The sequence below is a fragment of the Acanthochromis polyacanthus genome, chromosome 8 (assembly GCF_021347895.1).
Source record: "Acanthochromis polyacanthus isolate Apoly-LR-REF ecotype Palm Island chromosome 8, KAUST_Apoly_ChrSc, whole genome shotgun sequence".
Classification (NCBI taxonomy): Eukaryota; Metazoa; Chordata; class Actinopteri; family Pomacentridae; genus Acanthochromis; species Acanthochromis polyacanthus.
The window spans coordinates 39,042,448-39,062,048 of NC_067120.1; the positions used below are offsets into that span (position 1 = coordinate 39,042,448).

The 19,601-nt window shown below is 38.5% G+C and overlaps 1 protein-coding gene across 1 annotated transcript in view; it reads left to right on the top strand.

Moving 5' to 3' along the window:
• Nucleotides 1-19,601, top strand: part of kiaa1549la (KIAA1549-like a) — a 144,709-nt gene that overhangs the window by 91,152 nt on the left and 33,956 nt on the right. The window contains exons 12-14 of the mRNA XM_051951865.1: nucleotides 288-323; nucleotides 5,974-6,167; nucleotides 18,694-18,830. Of these exons, the coding sequence (XP_051807825.1) occupies nucleotides 288-323; nucleotides 5,974-6,167; nucleotides 18,694-18,830 (367 nt within the window). The remainder of the gene's footprint in view (nucleotides 1-287; nucleotides 324-5,973; nucleotides 6,168-18,693; nucleotides 18,831-19,601) is intronic.

Here is a 19,601-nt window from a genome sequence, read left to right on the forward strand (position 1 = left end):
TAATATTGGTTGTGTAATTTTACAGTGTGTTTTCATTTTTGCTCTTAAAAAATTGTAAGCCCAAAATGCCCCTGAGCTCATGTTAAAGTAAGGCTGGAAAATGTATTTTAGTTACTGAAGTATGGCATATTCCTACCGTTAGTTTCAGTTATTTACCTTTTTTGGCAGCTTTTAATTTTTTTTATTTAAACATTCTGTTCTGTTCTGTTCTGTTCTGTTCTGTTCTGTTCTGTTCTGTTCTGCATTAATCCTCCCTGATTTGTTCCTTTGACTCTCTTCCTGTTTAGACGTCGTATCGAAGGGAGGGCAGCTATCACCACCAGGTAGTAAATCACTCCCTGACTGGTGGATCGCTGCCTGGATGAGTGGATTCATTGATTAATTTATTAATCAATAAGGGAATGAATGAATGGATGGACGGATGAGGATCAATCTCTGCCTCTTGCTGTGTTTGCTGCCTGCTGTTGTTGCTGCTGTTGCTGCTGTTGCCGGGTAAAACTCTGCATGTGGCTGCTGTGCTGAGGACGTGAATTATTCCTGCGTCCTGATTGGCCGTCTGAGATCAATGAGAGGAGGAAGGAAGGTGAAAACAGGCAATAATCAGGCCGTAGAAGTCTCACATTTAAAACGTCTGAGTTGAATTAAGGAGGAGAAGCAGCATTTGTGTTTTTTTATCAAAGTGCAAACCAAACAGATCCGCTATTATTTAGTGTAGAAAAAGACTGGAGTTTGTTTCTGGTTCTGTTCTAACGTCAGGTTCTCTTATAAAACAGCATTAGACTGATCATCAGTGATTGAAATGATTTATCTTTTTTCCAATTTAAGATTTGGCTGTAAAAAATACATAATTTTTTTTCTTGTTGTATTTAAATCAGAAAATAGCATTGTTATTTTACTGAGATTTCTGTTATTTCAAAGAAAAGTTTGGTAAATGTAATTGTAAATCATCTTCAAAAATCCAGATTTTTATAAATATTTGTTATTTTACATTGAAAATTACAATTTTCCTTTATTTAAATCAGCTTAAAAATGATAATTTTACACATATTTGCTGTTATTTTCCCAGTTTTCTCAGTTTCTTTTTCAACAGGTTTTTCACATTTTGTTAAATTACAGCTAAAATGTGGTACAAACACAGAAAAAAAGTATTTTATGCAATTTTGTTTTTTTTAAAAAAAAAGACCAAAACTGAAAAAAAATCTCTGAACATTTGACTGTAAATTACAATATTTCCTTCATTAAAATCAGCTTAAAAACATAATTTTACACATATTTGCTGGTATTTTCGCTCATTTTAAAGTTTTGGAAAGTTACAGTGTTTTTAAGACTAATTTTTGGCTCCTCTGCTGTGAAATTTCTACCTTTTTTTTGCACTGTTTCTGAGCCACTGCGGTGTAAAAACACGACATGTGACCTTTTCAAGGTTATTTCCTTCGGCCTTTCTGAGAATCCATACCGTCCTTACACATGACATGAGCCGTTACCCATCAGCCACTGGGGCTAAGAGGCTCCTCTATAATCCATACTGCATGTTAGTACATGTGGACTTTTAATTTACTGATTTCTACATGAGGCTGCAGAAAAATTATTGTTATGGATTCTTTAAGAGCCTCATCTGTCAACATGCATCATCTCAGTGGGTGGGTGCTACATGCATGACACAAGCCGTTACCCATCAGCCACTGGGGCTAACCAGCTCCTCTGAAATCCATGCAGGGAGTCCTCGGTTTATAATGTACGGCGTTTTGTCGGAACTGGCTATGTGGAAGTAGTTGGTGAGCGAAGTAGATGAATGTGTCGTCATGCGGCGCTCTCAGACGGCTTTGTTTCCATTCTCCGGTTGTACCCCACCTTGGATTGTGCGACATTCACAACCTTTTTTCCTTCATTATGGCTTCCAAGCATAAGTCAGACTCTTCTGATGCTTCAAAGAAAAGGAAAACCGTCTCCATGGAAGTGAAATTACATAGAATACAACCTTCGGAATATGCCTTTTCTGAAGAACTGATCGATGTCATGATGCACGTAACAGCTTTGTTTACATTTACGACTTTATGGCAAAACTCGACTTACGTCGATCCTTAGGAACTGAACTCTGATGTAAGTCGAGGACCCTCTGTACTTGGTACTGTAGTACATGTGGGCTTTACATTTACTGCTTTTAGGTTTGGATTCTTTAAGAGCCTCATTCATCAACATGTATCATCTCAGTAGTGGGCACTATATGCATGACATGAGCCGTTACCCATCAGCCACTGGGGCTAACCAGCTCCTCTATAATCCATACTGCATGTTAGTACATGTGGACTTTTATTTTACCACTTTCTCCATGAGGCTGTAGGTGAGTGAACGTTTGGATTCTTTAAAAGCCTTGTCCGTCAATGTGCAACATCTCAGCGGGTGGGCGCTACATGCATGACATGAGCCATTACCCATCAGCCACTGGGGCTAACCGGCTCCTCTAAAATCCATACGGGGGGTCCTCAGTTTACAACGTCCTTGACCTATGCTGTTGCATCAGAGCTGGTTACATGGAAGTAGCTGGCGAACAGAGTGGCTTTGTTTCCATTCCCCGGTTGTACGCCACCTTGGATTGTTCTACATTCGCTAACTTTTGCCCTTCATTATGGCTCCCAAGTGTCAGTCAGACTCTTCTGATGCTGTAAAGACAAGGAAAGCCATCTCCATGGTAGTGAAATTAGATGTATTAAAATGTTCAGAACGTGGCTTTTTGGAAGAACTGATCGATATGGTGATTTGCAGCTTTGTTTACATTTTTGGTGGATTTCCGACTTACAGTGATAATCAGCTTATCTGTCGGAATAGAACTCCGACATAAGTGGAGGACCCCCTGTACTTAGTAGTACACGTGGGCTTTTCATTTACTGCTTTCTACGCAAGGCTGCAGGAAAATTTATGTTTGGATTCTCTAAGAGCCTCGACTGTCAACAAGCATCACCTCAGCGGGTGGGCGCTACATGTATGACATGATCCGTTACCCATCAGCCACTGGGGCTAACCTGCTCCTCTATAATGCATACTGTATGTTGGTATATGTGGAGCTGCACTTGAATGTTAGAAAATAATGTCTGGATTCTCTAAGAGCCTCTTCTGTCACCATGCATCACCTCAGCGGGTGGGCACTACATGCACACGCTCTAAAACAACACGCTATGTATCGGTTTCCGTGTGCGGCCGCAGCCACATGTGTTGCGGCTCCGTGACCGATGCATTATTAAGGAGCGCCGTCAGCCGCCTCACCTCACCTCACACGCTGCAGGATTCAGCATGCATCGCCGAACGCGTCCTGTTTTAGAGTGGCTCGAAATAGAAAAATCAGGGTTTGGTGTGCGTCGCTGTGTAGCCAGAAATGGGTCGATCTCTGCTCCTCTTTGGATTTTGTTCTCTATTCCTTAAATTGAAAAGCATTTAACAACACAAAGAACGTGTTCGGGCCCCGGAGGCTTTCACCAAAAAAAAAAAGCGGACTCTTTATGACTTCAAAGGTGCCGTTAAGCTTCATTATTTATTTATTTCCCAGACTTTTTCATTACTGCCAGCTCTGGTGTTTGGAGGCTGATAAAAACCGATGGGGAGGAGGGATGTCCGTCCAATTACTTTTATCTGAAATGGAAGAAACACTTTATCTGGAGGGTTTCTGCGCTTTAATATGCAGGACACGGTGTCGACTTGGAGTTCTGACATTTGTTTAGCTGTGAAGGCTTGCTGATGAAATCATAGCGACAATGGACTTGTTCTGTTTGCTGCTTCAGACGTTTGTGGTTTTACCAACTTATGTCTGTCCACATATGGAAGGAACTGACATTTAAAGCTGCTTTCAACATAAGACTCAACCAAATCTGCTAAAAGTTCTCCTCAGAATCATTTGGTTCTTTATCTCCAGTAACTTTATCAATGATCAGAGTTCTACCTTCGTCCTGGGAATATCTCCAGAGTTCCAGGTCCTTGAAGTCCGTAGAGGAGAACATCCCTTGGAGAAAGTTCTAGAGTAGACCTACCAACAACTGTCCAGTTGTCGGTAGGTCTACTCTAGAACTTTCATCAGGGAACTTTCTCCTTTCTTGCTTCCAATCTTTCAGTTTAGTCTCAGTTAGAACATTCAGAGCTGGATATTTCCAGATCCTTAAAGTCCATAGAGGTGGATCCAGATTTATCACTTTTTAATGGACTTTTTCCATCATTTCTGAGCCTCAGAACTTCATCAGTCCAGCAGATAGAACCATGACATTTAGGAGGAAAAACACATCTGAGTTCTGGTAAAAACTGACACCAGATCAGTTTAAATCCATCCAGGTGTCACAATCTCTAAAGCCAGTCAAAATGTGATCATCTAGGATCATGTTTGAATCATCTTGGACACATACTGAGTCATTTCTGAGAGGTTTTTGTCATTTTGGACAAATTCTGAGAGATCTTCGATGATTTAATGTCATTTTTGGGTAGGACTCTGATCTGATCTGAACTCTGATCATTGATAAAGTTACTGGAGATGAAGAACCAGGTGGTTCTGAGGAGGTTCTGGTAGTTTGTGTTGTTCTAAATTTTGACACCAGGATTTTTATTTTAACTTCAACCACATACCTGCTATTATCAGTAATGTTTAAAATGCATCAGTCGACCCTAAAACTGCAATAAACAGAAATCCTGTGATGTTAATTCATTCCACACAGCAGCCAGAGACCTTTTTATAGCTAATGTATTTTATAGTTATTTGCTCAGAGGCAGCGAATTAGGAAGAACTCAGAGCTTAAAGCCAAAGAGTTTAATTAAATGAAGGTTTATTAAGTAAACATTCTGTGAAGTCCCTTAAATAGGATCACAGAAAATAATTTTAGACAACATTTGATGCAATTTAGGCCAACTTTTATTTCATTTTCAACAAATTTCCTGTCATTTTGGAGTAATTTTGTATAGTTTTTGAAGCATCGTGGACTAATTTTGGTCAGTTTGGATCATTTTTGGATAATCTTGGGTGAAATCTCTTTATTCTGGATGATTTTCTTCTCATTTTCAACTATTTTTATGTCAGCTTGTATCTTTTTTTGTCATTTTGGATCATTTTTGTGTCCTTGGGAACATTTTCAACGAGTTTTTATGATTCTCGACAAACTTTGAGAAATATGGAACAAATTTGTGTAATTTAGTTTTGAGTCTTTTTGAGTGTTTTTGACCAACTTTCTTGCAATTTAAGCAGTTTATGAGTGATTTCAGGCAGGATTTGCTCACTAACTGATGGATAAAAAAAACCCCATTTCAATTGTATAACTTTGAGACCATAATTTAGTGTCATAACTTTATTTTTGTATCTTATAATGTGATTTTAATCTCTTATATTTTTGACAAAATTTTCAGTTTGAAGCTAATGTTGCCAAATGTGGGTTTAATATCATCATTTTAATTTAGCACAGATTATCATGAGCAATTCTTCTGCACAGAAGAGTTTACAGACTCGTATTAAATAGCACAAAATGTATTTTAGTGGTTGTTTTTATGTTTCACTGCATAATATTAAAGTCACACAGGATCCAAACGTCTTTTTTGCAATGTTTTGTGATGTTTTCTGCAAAAATGTGTAGAAATAAGCTGGATGTGGTGTGTCTGACTGTGTTTGCTGCCTCGTTGTTTGACTTTAACTCCATTTTTGAACGTCTCAGCTGCGATTGTCTCGACTTTTCCTGCATATTCTGCTTTGTGGGTTTGAATCACGGTGTTTCCTCCTCATCAGCCTGCATCGTGTCGTGAATCTGGGAAACCGTGATGCTGAATATCACTTTGAAGGTCTTTGCATGAGCTTCAGGAAGTCGCTGATTGTTTTCGTGTCTTTGTGTCGCTTTCGTTCCATCCATCTTGGAGCTAAATTGATTTTAAAAAACAATAAAAACTCCATTTTCCGTCTCCGAAGCTTCGACCTGCAGTCGTGTCTCTGAGTTTTTTCTCTTTGTCGTCTTTCAGCCTGTTCAGGGCTTTGACTACGCCAAGAAGCACATGGGCCGGACCGGCGACGACACCACCTCGGTTACCAAGGAGACGCTGGTGTTGGGACTTCCTGTTCGAGACGCTCCTCTGTCGATGTCGCTGGACAAGAAGGTTCACCAGGACGGAACCGGCAGCAAGAGGCCTCCATCAGCCGATCTGCACAAAGGAGGGTAAGAAACGGAACCTTAAAGTTTGGTTTTAGTCAGGTTTTTGGGAAATAATTGGTCAAAAAAAGTGACTTTTGACATCAGTGATGTTGGGCAGGAAGGTCAACAGCCAAAGAGCTCATACATTTCTAGTCGTTTTTTGTGTAATTTCAACAGTTTTTAAAATATTTTTGAGCAATTTTTGGGCAGGTTTTTGTCGTTTTAGACATTTTTTGAGACATTTGAGTCAGTTTTCATGAAATTGTCGGTTTCCAGTCGGAACCACAGAGTTCTCCAGCAACTGTCTGAGCCGGAGACAAACCCAGAGATGGTCCAGACGTCAGTGTTTGCTCTGGAATCTCAGCGAAGCCTCCAGCAGACTGACTGGATGTGAGGATAAGTCTGGAGTTAACGAGAGACAAATACCTCGAATCAGAGCCAGAAAGTGGATGCAGCAGCCTGATGTGAGGAGGGAGGATGCTGTCAGAGGGTTAGAAGAACAAAAACATGGCATTTCTGTGGTTTAACTCAGAATTAGATGTAAGCGTCTCTAATCCGGGAGCTAATCAGAGATAGCAACAGATTCTGACTCCAGAATTGTAGATTTCTGCACGTCACCTGTTAAAATCTCCTCGTTAAGAAGCTAAATCTCACCACAACAAGCTAGAAGTCACTCCAGTGTCCCAAACTCTGAACCAGGGGTGTCAAACATGCGGCCCGTGGGCTAAAACCGGCCCCCCAGAGGGTCCAATTCAGCCTGACTTTTTAAAGTGGAAAAATTCCAGAGAAGACATTAACTGCAGATTATAAATTTTTAAAAAAATCAATTTAAAATCTTTTCCAGACGATGACAAGTTGTTTTGATCATAAAATACTAGATTGTTCATTTTCTTTTGTCATTTTGTGTCTCATTTTTGCGGTACTTTGTTGTGTTTTTTTGTCTTTTTGTCTGATTTTTGTCGTCCGTCTCATTTTTTTGTCTCATTTGTGTGGTTTGTCCATTTTTTGTCACTTAGTAACTTTTTTGGCTCATTGTTTTGTCATTTTGTCCCTCGCTTTTGTCGTTTTGTGTCTAATTTTAATATATATCGTGTCTTGTTTTGTGGATTTTACTGCAGCATGCATCGAGGATAAACTCTCAAAAATGATTTTAGCAAAAGTTTTTTCATCCATCTGAAACATATCTGGAGTGAATCTTCGGTTTTTAGATTATTTTTAATGTATTTTATGAAATATGCATCACAGTGTGATAAATTAGTGAAAAAATGCAGCCAAATGATGCAATATATTTCCAAATACAGTTAAAAACTGAAAAATATGGTGCTTTTTGGAGCCAAAAACAAGAACAAATAAATGTGAACTGAACCAAAAATTAAGAATAGAAAAGAAGTTTATCTTTTATTGTTTTAGGTGTTTTACTGTGATGTGTATTTTAATTGTTAAACAAAGTCAGTAGAGTTTAATTCTGATTCATAAATATGAAAGAAATGTTGTTATTTATACTTTATGTCTGCAATTCTTGTAATTTTTGTAAAAACATTGTAAAGCAATTGTCGATAAGAACAGCAAATATATATAAATACAGTATGTTATTGTAAAGTTTAGTTAAAGTATTAAACATTAAACCTCATAGGAGGACTAAAATCATTAAATTACAACTGTAAAGCTAAAAATTATTCAGGAGAATTAGCCAAAGTGACATTAATCACTGCTTTTCTGGGTCCAGATTGTTTGAGCGTCTCATTTAAACCCAAAGGGAGCCGTTAAATAAAGCTTCATTGTGTGGATGAAGCATTTTCTTGACATTTCCAGTGAAGGACAGAAATCTGTGTCCTCTCGTTAGCAGAAATTACCAGAGCTGGATTCTGTCCAGCCGCCACGCTAATGAATGTCACGGCTCGGCTCTCCAGAACACGTTTTCATGAGTCAGAAAGAAGCTTCTCACTGCTAAACCTTCAGCTGCTTTCAGGGAAAAAATAAAAAAAGACTTGTTGATTCATTAAGCAGCTCAGATTTATCTGCAGGAAAATGTCCTAAAAGTGAACCAATGCTTGTTTTTTAACATAATATTCAAATAAAAGAGGAGAATGTTGTCTTTTACGTGATTTGAAAAGCTCGTTGCTGCTTTATCAGTCTGTTATTGTTCCTCAGAGACTTTCAGACGTAAAAGTTTTTTAAAAAGAAGCCTAAAAGCCTAAAAGCCCACCGTCCAACTTTCAGAAACACATTCAATGTTTGGACTGAATGTCTGGAAGCAAAAGGTCACAAATCAGTGTGTCTTTTTGAAACTTATGGATCTGTTCATCCTTTATTTGTAGGTCTGTCTTAAGAAATAGATATGCAGTAAGAATAAAGTAAATCCACTGTGGAACAAATGAGTTTATATCAGCTGATAAACTGCTACTAAACCAACAATAAACAGCCTCATTAATGAAGTTACTGCTGTTATAAGTAAATGACTGAGGACCATATGCATCGACTGCAGGTTTGTTTCTAAATAAACTCAGAGGAAATAATCCTAAACAACTGGAAGCAACAAACTAAACTTCAGCTTCTGTTAAAGTTTTGTCAAAATCTGGATTATATTCATAATTAATGACTTGTTAAAGTCTGTCTAACTAATATAATCAGCAAAATACTAAATGTAAACAGCCTAATTCAGGACATTACTGCCGTTATGCTTAAATGTGGACAGATTCCTGGCTTTCTAGACGCTCGTATGGATCCTGATGCTGTAGTTATTTAATAAACTCAGAGGAAATAATCCTGAACAGCTGAAGCAACAAACTAAACTGCAGCTCCTGTCAAAGTTCTGTCAAGACCTGGATTATATTTATTATTATTATCAGATTATTATTACAATACATGATTTGCTCTCATATAAACTCAGAGGAAATGATCCTAAACAGCTGAAAGCAACAAAATCAACTCCAGCTACTGTCAAAACCTGGATTATATTCACGATTGGTGGCTGTTAAAGCCGTATTTTTATGGACATTTCACTTTTAGTAGATTAGAATTTGTAGAGCAAAGTAAATAAGAGCAGGGTTTTATAATTTATTCATGCAAACCGGGACTTTTTCACAGCTTTTGATGATTTTGGATGAATATTGGTGCTGAAAAGTGGGGAAAAAAAACTTCCTGCAATCCCTTCGTGCAGCTCAAAGCACCGTTGCATGTTCATATAGTTCATTTTTGTAGATTAGAGGTTTTTTTTTAGAGGTTTGCATTCATTGGTTTCCAAAAAGAGAGACACATTTTTAGTGAAATGCCAATCAGATCCATGTAACGGCCAAAACGTTGAGGTAAACACCTCACAGGGCCGGAGGATTAGACGTATGAACTGCACACTTTATTGTATTTCTGTTAATATGTACCATTACAGAGGCTATTAGAGAAATTTAGGTCGCATTAAGCTGCTGCTAATCTTCATGTTTTCTGGAGTTTTGTCTCAACTTTCTCCAAAATCCAGTATTTTATCCGCTTTTTTTTGTCTGCTTCCAGCTCTAATCTCGCTCGTTATTGTCTCCTCTTTTAATTCATGAGCAATCAGTGTGATTTTCAAACATCCGTCTGAATCGCACAAAATTTAAATGTTCTTCTCCCAAAGGAGCGGCTGCCGGGATTACGAGTTCTAATCTACGAACAGCGGAAACGTTGAATGGTTTCCGGTAAACTTTTTCCTCCCCAGACGCTTCCCTGCTATGTTCCCCCCTGAAGGGAAGCCGTAAACCAGACGCCTCCTCCCACAGAAATGCACACAAGACGTCGGCCGCTGAACGAATGGAGGTGGGATTAGTTGTGCTTTGCTTCTCGGGGATGATAAGCGCATGTATATTTATAACCCCAGCTGCAGGGAAGCGTTCTGAGCAACAATGAAGCGCTGCCACAGTGTGATAGTCTGCCTCAGCGACCCGTACGTCTCACAGGGGGCTGATCTTCTAAAAAAGTAAAATAAAAAAGGGTTGCAGAGGTTATCCCACCACCTGGGTGAACACTAATTACATCCCCTGTTCTCAGAGCAGAGCGGCGTGAGTGGATTTCACACCCAAACGACAAGAAAGGATGCAAATAATGTTGACGTTTATACAGAGGAAGGCACATGTGGGGCAGTTTATCACAGGTAGATAAGAGAAAACAAAGCGTCACACCGTCTTTTTATACTGGATTTATTCAGCAGTTTACTGTGAAGGGAGGTTTCAGATGTTTGTGGTGTCACCGCTGACAGATGCATGACCTTCACATCTGTTAAATGATCCTTTAAATAGCAGAAAGTATTTAGACAATACGTCCAGTGTGGATTTTTTGGACGCTTTGTTGTGCATGAAAATTCACAATTCAAGCACTCGAGCTAAAGGATGCAAATAATGTCGATACAGATTCAGGAACAGGAGGAAGATAAGAGAAGAAAATCGCTCCTGGATGAGAAAACAAAGCATCACACGTCTCTCTATACAGGATTTATTCAGTAGTTTACAGGAGGTCCTCGGTTTACGACGTCGTACGGCGTTTTATCGGAACGTGACACGGTGCATGGAACTAGTTGGTGAACGGATGAATATGTCGTCATGCATTTGCCGGTTTCACGCCACGTACAGTGTTCATGACTTTTCCCAGGAACTGATCGATGGCGCCGTAGGCGCAGAACTCTGATGCAAGTCAAGGACCGCCTGTACAGGATTTATTCAGCAGTTCACTGTAAATCGAGATTTCAGACGTTTATTGTGTCACGGCTGACAGATAGGAGACCTTCACATTTGTTAAATGACCCTTTTAATAGCAGAAAGTAGTTTACATGCTGCTGATATTATGTCCAATGTAGACTTTTTGGATGTTTGGTTGTGCCTGAAATGTCACAATTCAAACACTCGAGCAAAGGGATGCAAATAATGTTGATGTTTATACAGAGGTTCCTCGACTTACAGCGCTCGATTTAGACGGTCGCCAGGTCGCCATTTGTGACTAAAAACCGATTTTGGCGACCAAAAATGACAAAAAACACGCTGGTTAGGGGCCCAAATATTTTGTACTTGTAGTAACTTAGAACTATACCCAGCACCAAGCACTGCAATACTACCACTCATCATGCAGCTATGTTAAGTTCCAACAGGCATGCTACAGAGGATGACAGAGGCCCAAGGGCACATAAAATGCACTTAACATCTACATGTGACACACAAAGACAAATTATTACACATTTAATACACACAGGATGCAAAAAGTAGGATTAAGTTTTTTTGGCCACTAAAAGTTGATTTTGGCTCCTTAAAATGTCTAAATTAATGTATGTTGGTGGCCCAAAAAATGTCATTTGGGCCACCGGACCTCTCGGCCTTAAATCGACTGACTTACATTGGACTTCCTTTCCTACGGTGCGACATAAGTCGACTTTCCCCCTAAGTCAGAACTCACACTCTCCAGTGCCAACCAGTTCCATGTAACCAGTTCCAACGAAACGTCGAAAATCACGTCGAAAATCACTCCTGGATGAGAAAACAAAGCATCACACCGTCTTTCTATACAGGATTTATTCAGTAGTTTACAGGGGGTCTTCGACTTACACTGGAATTTCTTTCCTATGGCGTGATGTAAGTCGTTTGCACCGTAAGTCAGAACTAACACTCTCTTTTTATTTCCCAACCTTGAAGGTTTCATTTTGTTTAATGAACCTTTTTTTTCATTTTACCCTCTACCATCCCTAACCCAATCCCATATGTTTTTTTTTCTTTTTTCCTTTTCCTCAAGACATGAGCGCCGCGCAGTGGCGAAGCCTGAAGCTGCCATTGGCAGGGCAGCTCGAAACCAAATGTCATTGTATATGAAAGTATGCAATGACAATAAAGTTGATTCTGATTCTGATTACTGGTCCTCTGTGTATAACACAGTGGTAAAATCATAATCTAGGACATAAAAACACTGAATAGTAAGAATAAAACACACAGTATGATGACGTGTTCATCCGCTCCGCTCGCCAACTAGTTTCATGTACCCAGTTCAGACAAAACGAAAAAACGCTGTCGGTCGAGGACGTCGTAAACCGAGGACCCCCTGTACTGTAAAGTCAGATTTTAGACGCTTATGGGGTCATCGCTGACAGATCTGTGACCTTCACATCTGTTAGCAGCATAGTGGCATGGATCAGTGGGTAGAGTGGCCGTCTCACAACCGGAGGGTTGCGGTTTGATCCTCTGCCCGTTGTGCTCATGTCGAGGTGTCCCTGAGCAAGACACCGAACCCCTAATTGCTCCTGGTGGGTTGTGGTTAGCACCTTGCATGGCAGCTTCTGCCATCAGTGAATGGGTGAATGTGAAGTATCATGTAAAGCGCTTTGGATAAAAGCGCTATAGAAATACAACCATTTAGCAGAAAGGAGTTTACATGCTGAGGATAATACATCCAATGTGGACTTCTTGGACTTTTTATTGTGCATGAAAATTCACAGTTCAAGCTCTCGAGCTAAAGGATGTATGACATAGAGCAGTAGGAAGTGATTCCAGACACAGCGTGGGAGAATGTCTGAGTCTTTATTTAGCTTTCTTTACCCAACTTATAGGACCTTTGAGCGTGTTTAAACAACTCTGTAGAACCTTTGAAAAACTGCCAAACTTTCCTATTTTGACTGCTTTTCATCATCTGTTAAGGCTCTGTGACGCCTCATTTTGTTGGAAAAATGTGCTAACACAAATCTTTCTTCATAGTTTTGACCTTTTTACATAACTGATGCTTTCTGTGCTCCGTCTTCACAAAGTTATTCTCCTTTAACTCTCTCTTCCTGCAAAGGTTCAGAGCAAAATTTGTCCTTGAGCAAGACTTTTTCACGTTAGATGCAAATAGCTCTGTAAAAATCCTGTTTTATAACGTTGTTAAGGATTTATAATGAATGTAATGTTAGAGCGGAAATGTAATATTAGAGGTTAAATGCAGTATTTTAGGGTGTGTGTAGTATTATAGGGTAGATATTCATTCATTCATTTTTATTTTTCAATGCGGCTGTTTGTTGAAAAAAACCCAGAAGTAATTATTTTTCTGATTGTTCATCTGGTCAGAGCAGAGAGGTGTTAGCTGAATAAAAACCAGAATGCTAGCCTGGACACTATCCACAATGCAAACCAGAATTATAACTAGAATGCTAACCTGGATTCTAATCAGAAATCTAATCAGAATGCAAACTTTAATTCTAACCAGAATGTTAAACAGAATTCTAACCAGAATGCTAACCAGAATGCTAGCCTGGATGATTATCAGAATGCTAACCAAAATTCTAACCAGAATGTTAACCTAAATGCTAACTAAATTGCTAACCAGAATGTTAGCATGGATGATAATCAGAATGCTAACCTAAATGCTAACCAGAATGTTAAGCAGAATTCTTACCAGAATGCTAACCTGGATGCTAATCAGAATGCAAACTTGAAAGCTTAACAAAATGCTAACTAGAATTCTAACCAGAATGCTAACCTGAATGCTAATCAGAATGTTAAACAAAATGCTAAACAGAATTCTAACCAGAATGCTAACCAGGATGCTAACCTGGATGCTAACCAGTTTATCCTCCACAGAGCTGCCTGTTATTATTGATTGTTTTGTTCGCTGTGATCTAAACTGCAGATTTTCATGAACAACAACTGTATTTCTGAGTGAAACCACCTGTAGTTCGTCACGTTGTGGAGCAGCTGCTGCTTCTAGGCCTGCAGGCGCTCTGTGGTCATGTGTTCATGTGTGTGTTCATGTGTTCATGTGTGTGTTCATGTGTTCATATGTTCATGTGTGTGTTCATGTGTTCATGTGTGTGTTCATGTGTTCATGTGTTCATGTGTGTGTTCATGTGTTCATGTGTGTGTTCATGTGTTCATGTGTGTGTTTGTGTGTTCATGTGTTCATGTGTGTGTTCATGTGTTCATGTGTTCATGTGTGTGTTCATGTGTTCATGTGTTCATGTGTGTTTTCATGTGTGTGTTTGTGTGTTCATGTGTTCATGTGTTCATATGTTCATGTGTGTGTTCATGTGTTCATGTGTGTGTTTGTGTGTTCATGTGTGTGTTCATGTGTTCATGTGTTCATGTGTGTGTTCATGTGTGTGTTTGTGTGTTCATGTGTTCATGTGTTCATATGTTCATGTGTGTGTTCATGTGTTCATGTGTTCATGTGTTCATGTGTGTGTTCATGTGTGTGTTTGTGTGTTCATGTGTTCATGTGTTCATATGTTCATGTGTGTGTTCATGTGTTCATGTGTGTGTTCATGTGTGTGTTCATGTGTTCATGTGTTCATGTGTTCATGTGTGTGTTCATGTGTGTGTTCATGTGTTCATATGTTCATGTGTGTGTTCATGTGTTCATGTGTGTGTTCATGTGTTCATGTGTTCATGTGTGTGTTCATGTGTTCATATGTTCATGTGTGTGTTCATGTGTTCATGTGTGTGTTCATGTGTTCATGTGTGTGTTCATGTGTTCATGTGTTCATGTGTTCATGTGTGTGTTCATGTGTTCATGTGTGTGTTCATGTGTGTGTTCATGTGTTCATGTGTTCATGTGTGTGTTCATGTGTGTGTTCATGTGTTCATGTGTTCATGTGTGTGTTCATGTGTGTGTTCATGTGTTCATGTGTTCATGTGTTCATGTGTGTGTTCATGTGTTCATGTGTGTGTTCATGTGTGTGTTCATGTGTTCATGTGTTCATGTGTGTGTTCATGTGTGTGTTTGTGTGTTCATGTGTTCATGTGTTCATATGTTCATGTGTGTGTTCATGTGTTCATGTGTTCATGTGTTCATGTGTGTGTTCATGTGTGTGTTTGTGTGTTCATGTGTTCATGTGTTCATATGTTCATGTGTGTGTTCATGTGTTCATGTGTGTGTTCATGTGTGTGTTCATGTGTTCATGTGTTCATGTGTTCATGTGTGTGTTCATGTGTGTGTTCATGTGTTCATGTGTTCATATGTTCATGTGTGTGTTCATGTGTTCATGTGTGTGTTCATGTGTTCATGTGTTCATGTGTGTGTTCATGTGTTCATATGTTCATGTGTGTGTTCATGTGTTCATGTGTTCATGTGTTCATGTGTTCATATGTTCATGTGTGTGTTCATGTGTTCATGTGTGTGTTCATGTGTTCATGTGTGTGTTTGTATGTTCATGTGTGTGTTCATGTGTTCATATGTTCATGTGTGTGTTCATGTGTTCATATGTTCATGTGTATGTTCATGTGTTCATGTGTGTGCTCATGTGTTCATGTGTTCATGTGTGTGTTCATGTGTTCATGTGTGTGTTCATGTGTTCATATGTTCATGTGTGTGTTCATATGTTCATGTGTGTGTTTGTGTGTTCATGTGTTCATGTGTGTGTTCATGTGTTCATGTGTGTGTTCATGTGTTCATGTGTGTGTTTGTGTGTTCATGTGTTCATGTGTGTGTTCATGTGTTCATGTAGGAGAGTAAACTCTACTTCCGCCCTCATCCATGTTTATGCTTTAGTTTATCGTCTGCCCTCGAGTCAACTGTCTGTGTGTGTAATTGTGTAATTGTATTATTCATGTTGTGGGAACATAAATGTGTTTTCGTCCTCGTGGGGATAAATTCTGAGTTCATGTGACAGGAAGCATCGAGACTCGCTTCCAAGGTCAAGACTGTTCCCTGTCATTCCCACATATGACTGCAAAGAAAGACAATCTCTTCAGCTGTTTATTAATATTTTACAGATTCCATTTGTTTTGTCAAATTACAGATAATAACAAATAAATAAAATAAAGCATTTAAAAAATAATTAGAGAAAATAGCCTTTAATATACATGTTAACTGTAAGAAATAAACAGGCCACATCAAAAATCTGTATTTTTTTCAGATGTTTAAATGTAAAATTCAACAATTTTATATAACTATATAATATTATTTCACAGATGTTTGGCCTTTTTGAAGGAAAGTTCTGTATGTTAAGGTGACCTCTGTGTAGATAAAGAGACTCACAGTGAGGATGTTATGTAATCTAGGAGATGTGGTTGGTGGAGGTCGATGTCATACCCTCCGTGTGTTACTGTGTCTGTTACTGTGTGTTGCGTGTTGTCTGTTACTGTGTGTTGTTGCGTGTTCTTGTTAGTCATACATGTGTGCTGAGCTGTTTCCACTGAAGCCCTTCAGCCATCCTGCCCAACTCCATCAGGACTGTTGTTGTTCTGGTCGTCCTTTACAGCCGTCCTGTTCTAATCTAGATGTTCTTTACTGGTTGGAGCACATTTTTACATAGAACTGATGATAAAAATGCTTAAAAAATTTAAAAAAATGGCCTCACAATAGTTGCCCACTGTTGTTGACAGCTTGTCTTGCAGAAGTCAATTAAAGAACGACACAAAGAGACACAAAAATACTGAAAACAAAAAACAACGAGACCATAAACGGTGTTGTTTTGGTTCAGTTTGCCTCCTTTTCTGTCACTGACTTCAGGTGTGTCATCTCAGACTACTCAGTAGTAACTCGGACTAATTCTACTGTCATTTTGGAGACTTTTTGAGTGTTTTTGGAGACTTTGTAGTCATTTTCAATCATTTCCACGTAACCTGAGACAGGTAGTTGTCTAGAACGTATTCATTTTTGAGTAAATTTCAGAACATTTGGACAACTTTCATATTTTGGGGAAAAAAAGGTGAAATTTTGGTCACTGTCAACTACTTCCGAGTAACCTGTGGTAGGTGGTTGGTCAGAAAAAGTTCTAAACAATGAAATGAGCATTTTTATTTCAAACAACTTGGTAGATTTTGGACAGTTTTCAGGTGATCTCGGACAGTTTCAGTCATTTGTTTGTCAAATTTTGAGTCATCTCAGACAAATTTGCGGTTATTTTAGCTGACTTTAGTGTCATTTTGGACAACTTTCATGTTATTTTGGGGGAAAAGTGGTGTAATTTTGGACATTTTTTGGTCATTGTCAACTATTTCCGATATGCGAAAATCAGAATTTCCCCTCGTGGGATTAATAAGGGATGTAAAATAAAAAATAAAAATAAAGTCTCCAAGTAACCTGTGATAGGTTTTTGGTCAGAACATTTATAGACAATGAAATGAGCATTTTTATTTAAAAAAAAAATCTTGATAGAGTTTGGAAAATTTCAGGTAATCTTGGACAATTTCAGTCATTTTTGTCAAATTTTGAGTCTCCTTGGACAATTGTGTAGTAATTTTCACTAACTTTAATGTCATTCTAGAGACTTTCTAGTCGTTTCAATAATTCCCAAGTTGTCTAGAACACATTATAGACAGTGAATGTTCCCATTTTTACCCCGAAACAAGTCATTTCTGTCAAAGTTTTGATCATTTTTGAGTATACTTGAATATGTTTGGATTTTTTGTGCAATTTTAGACAGCTTTCATGTCATTTTGGGGGTGAAAAATGGTGTAACTTTGGACATTTTTTGGTCATTGTCAACTATTTCCAAGTAACCTGTGATAGGTGGTTGGTCAGAACAAGTTGTAGACAATAAAATGAGCGTTTTTATTTAAAACAACTTGGTTAATTTTGGATTTTGGATCATTTTCAAGTAATCCTGGACAATTTCAGTCATTTTTGTCAAATTTTCAGTCATTTCAGACAAATTCGTAGTAATTTTGAATCATTTTAGTGACATTTTGGAGACTTTTTAGTCGTTTTCCATCATTCCCAGGTAACATGGGTCAGTCAGGTGGTTGTCTAGAACATATCCATTTCTGGGTAAATTTGATTAAGTTTGGATTTTTTGTGTAAGTTTGGACAACTTTCATGTCATTTTGAAAAGAAATGGTGTAACTTTTAAACTATCTCCAAGCAGCCTTTGGGTTGGTCAGAACAATTGTAGCCAATGAAAGGATCATTTTTATCTGTGACATTAAACTGACGCAGTTCTGTGTCTATTTTAGAAAATGAATGAGTGAATGTTGTCCATTCAATGATCCTGGTATCTGCTGTAGATAAAAATTATCCTTTCATTTTCTATAATAGTTCTGACCAATCACCTGTCAGTGTGCTGAGAAGAGCCTCAAAGTTTACCCAGAAGTCACTTTTTAAATTTCTTTCTGGTGAATTATCAGAAAACAGAAACACATGCAGGGAACCAATGACTGTTTCTATGATTCACATTATGATCCATCCCATAATACCGATGCTCAAGGTTGGTTATGGAAATGAAACAACAAAAACAGATTTGTAATGTGGCTTTTTCAGTCTTTTTAGTTTTACATTCGAGATTTTGGACACAAATCTGATTTTTCTTTGCATTCTCTGATGGAATGATTATTTTTAGTTAGTAGACTATTTCTTTGCAGAATTAATAGTCTTAAACCACATTTCTATTTACTCACGCTCTCATGTGGAACAACACTCAACATGTTTTTGGCTCGTGAAGCGTTTTTCAATCTTTTTTTATTAAATGTTTTGCTAATAGCAGTTCATTCTCTCTTCTTTAATTTCCCGTTAAAGCTGGCAGCGTGTTCCAGTAATAACCGTGAGGTGATGCCCTGTTTGTGTACTCGCTCACCCGACTCTCTCTCTCATCTCTCTCTCTCCCTCTCTTCCTCTGTTGCCATGGCGACTGCAGCCGGTTGCCAAGCGAGGAGGACGGCTCGGTGTCGAGCAACGGATCCGGGAAGCTGAACACCAGCAAGAGCTCGTCGGCCCGAAGGACGGCGACCGGCAGCAGCAAGAACGGAAAGGAGGAGCTGCAGCGGAGGAACGGTGAGGAGCAACCGAGTCCCAGAATAAGAAAAACAAGACACAAAAACTGGAAAAATCTGTGCATTCTGCTGAGTCCCTTTCTACTTTTAAAAGACAATTGAAGACTCAATTGTTTAGAGAACACCTAGGCACTTAATCTGACTCCACCTTAGGGGTAGAATAAGTCAGGTGGGCCAAAACCCAGCATTTATTTAGCGCTGACAAAGATAAAAAATAATTTAAAAAGTGGGGGGTGGGGTGGGGGGGTTGGCAATTCTTCTGCAACTTTATGGCAACACCTTTGACCAATCGCACTTGAAGCACTGTTTGCACTTACTACAGGTTTATCCTTATGTCTGAATTCTTGCTTGTGTTGTACGTCGCTTTGGACAAAAGCATCTGCTAAATGAAACTGTAGAATTGTAGACCCAAAATGAAAAAAAACATTTAAAAAAATGAGAAAACAAGACAAAAAAGAGACATAAAATAAGAAAAAACAAGACACAAAAACAGGAAAAATCAGACCCAAAATGAAAAAAACATTAAAAAATGATAAAACAAGACGAAAAAAGAGACATGAAATAAGAAAAACAAGACACAAAAACAGGAAAAATCAGACTCCAAATGAGAAAAATTTAAAAATGAGAAAAACAAGATAATAAAATGAGACATAAAATCTGAATAAAAAGACATAAAACAAGGAAAATCAGACAGAATGAGAGAAATGAGACTTCAAATGACAAAAAATGCAAAATGAGAAAAACAAGACAAAAAATAGACATAAAATACGAA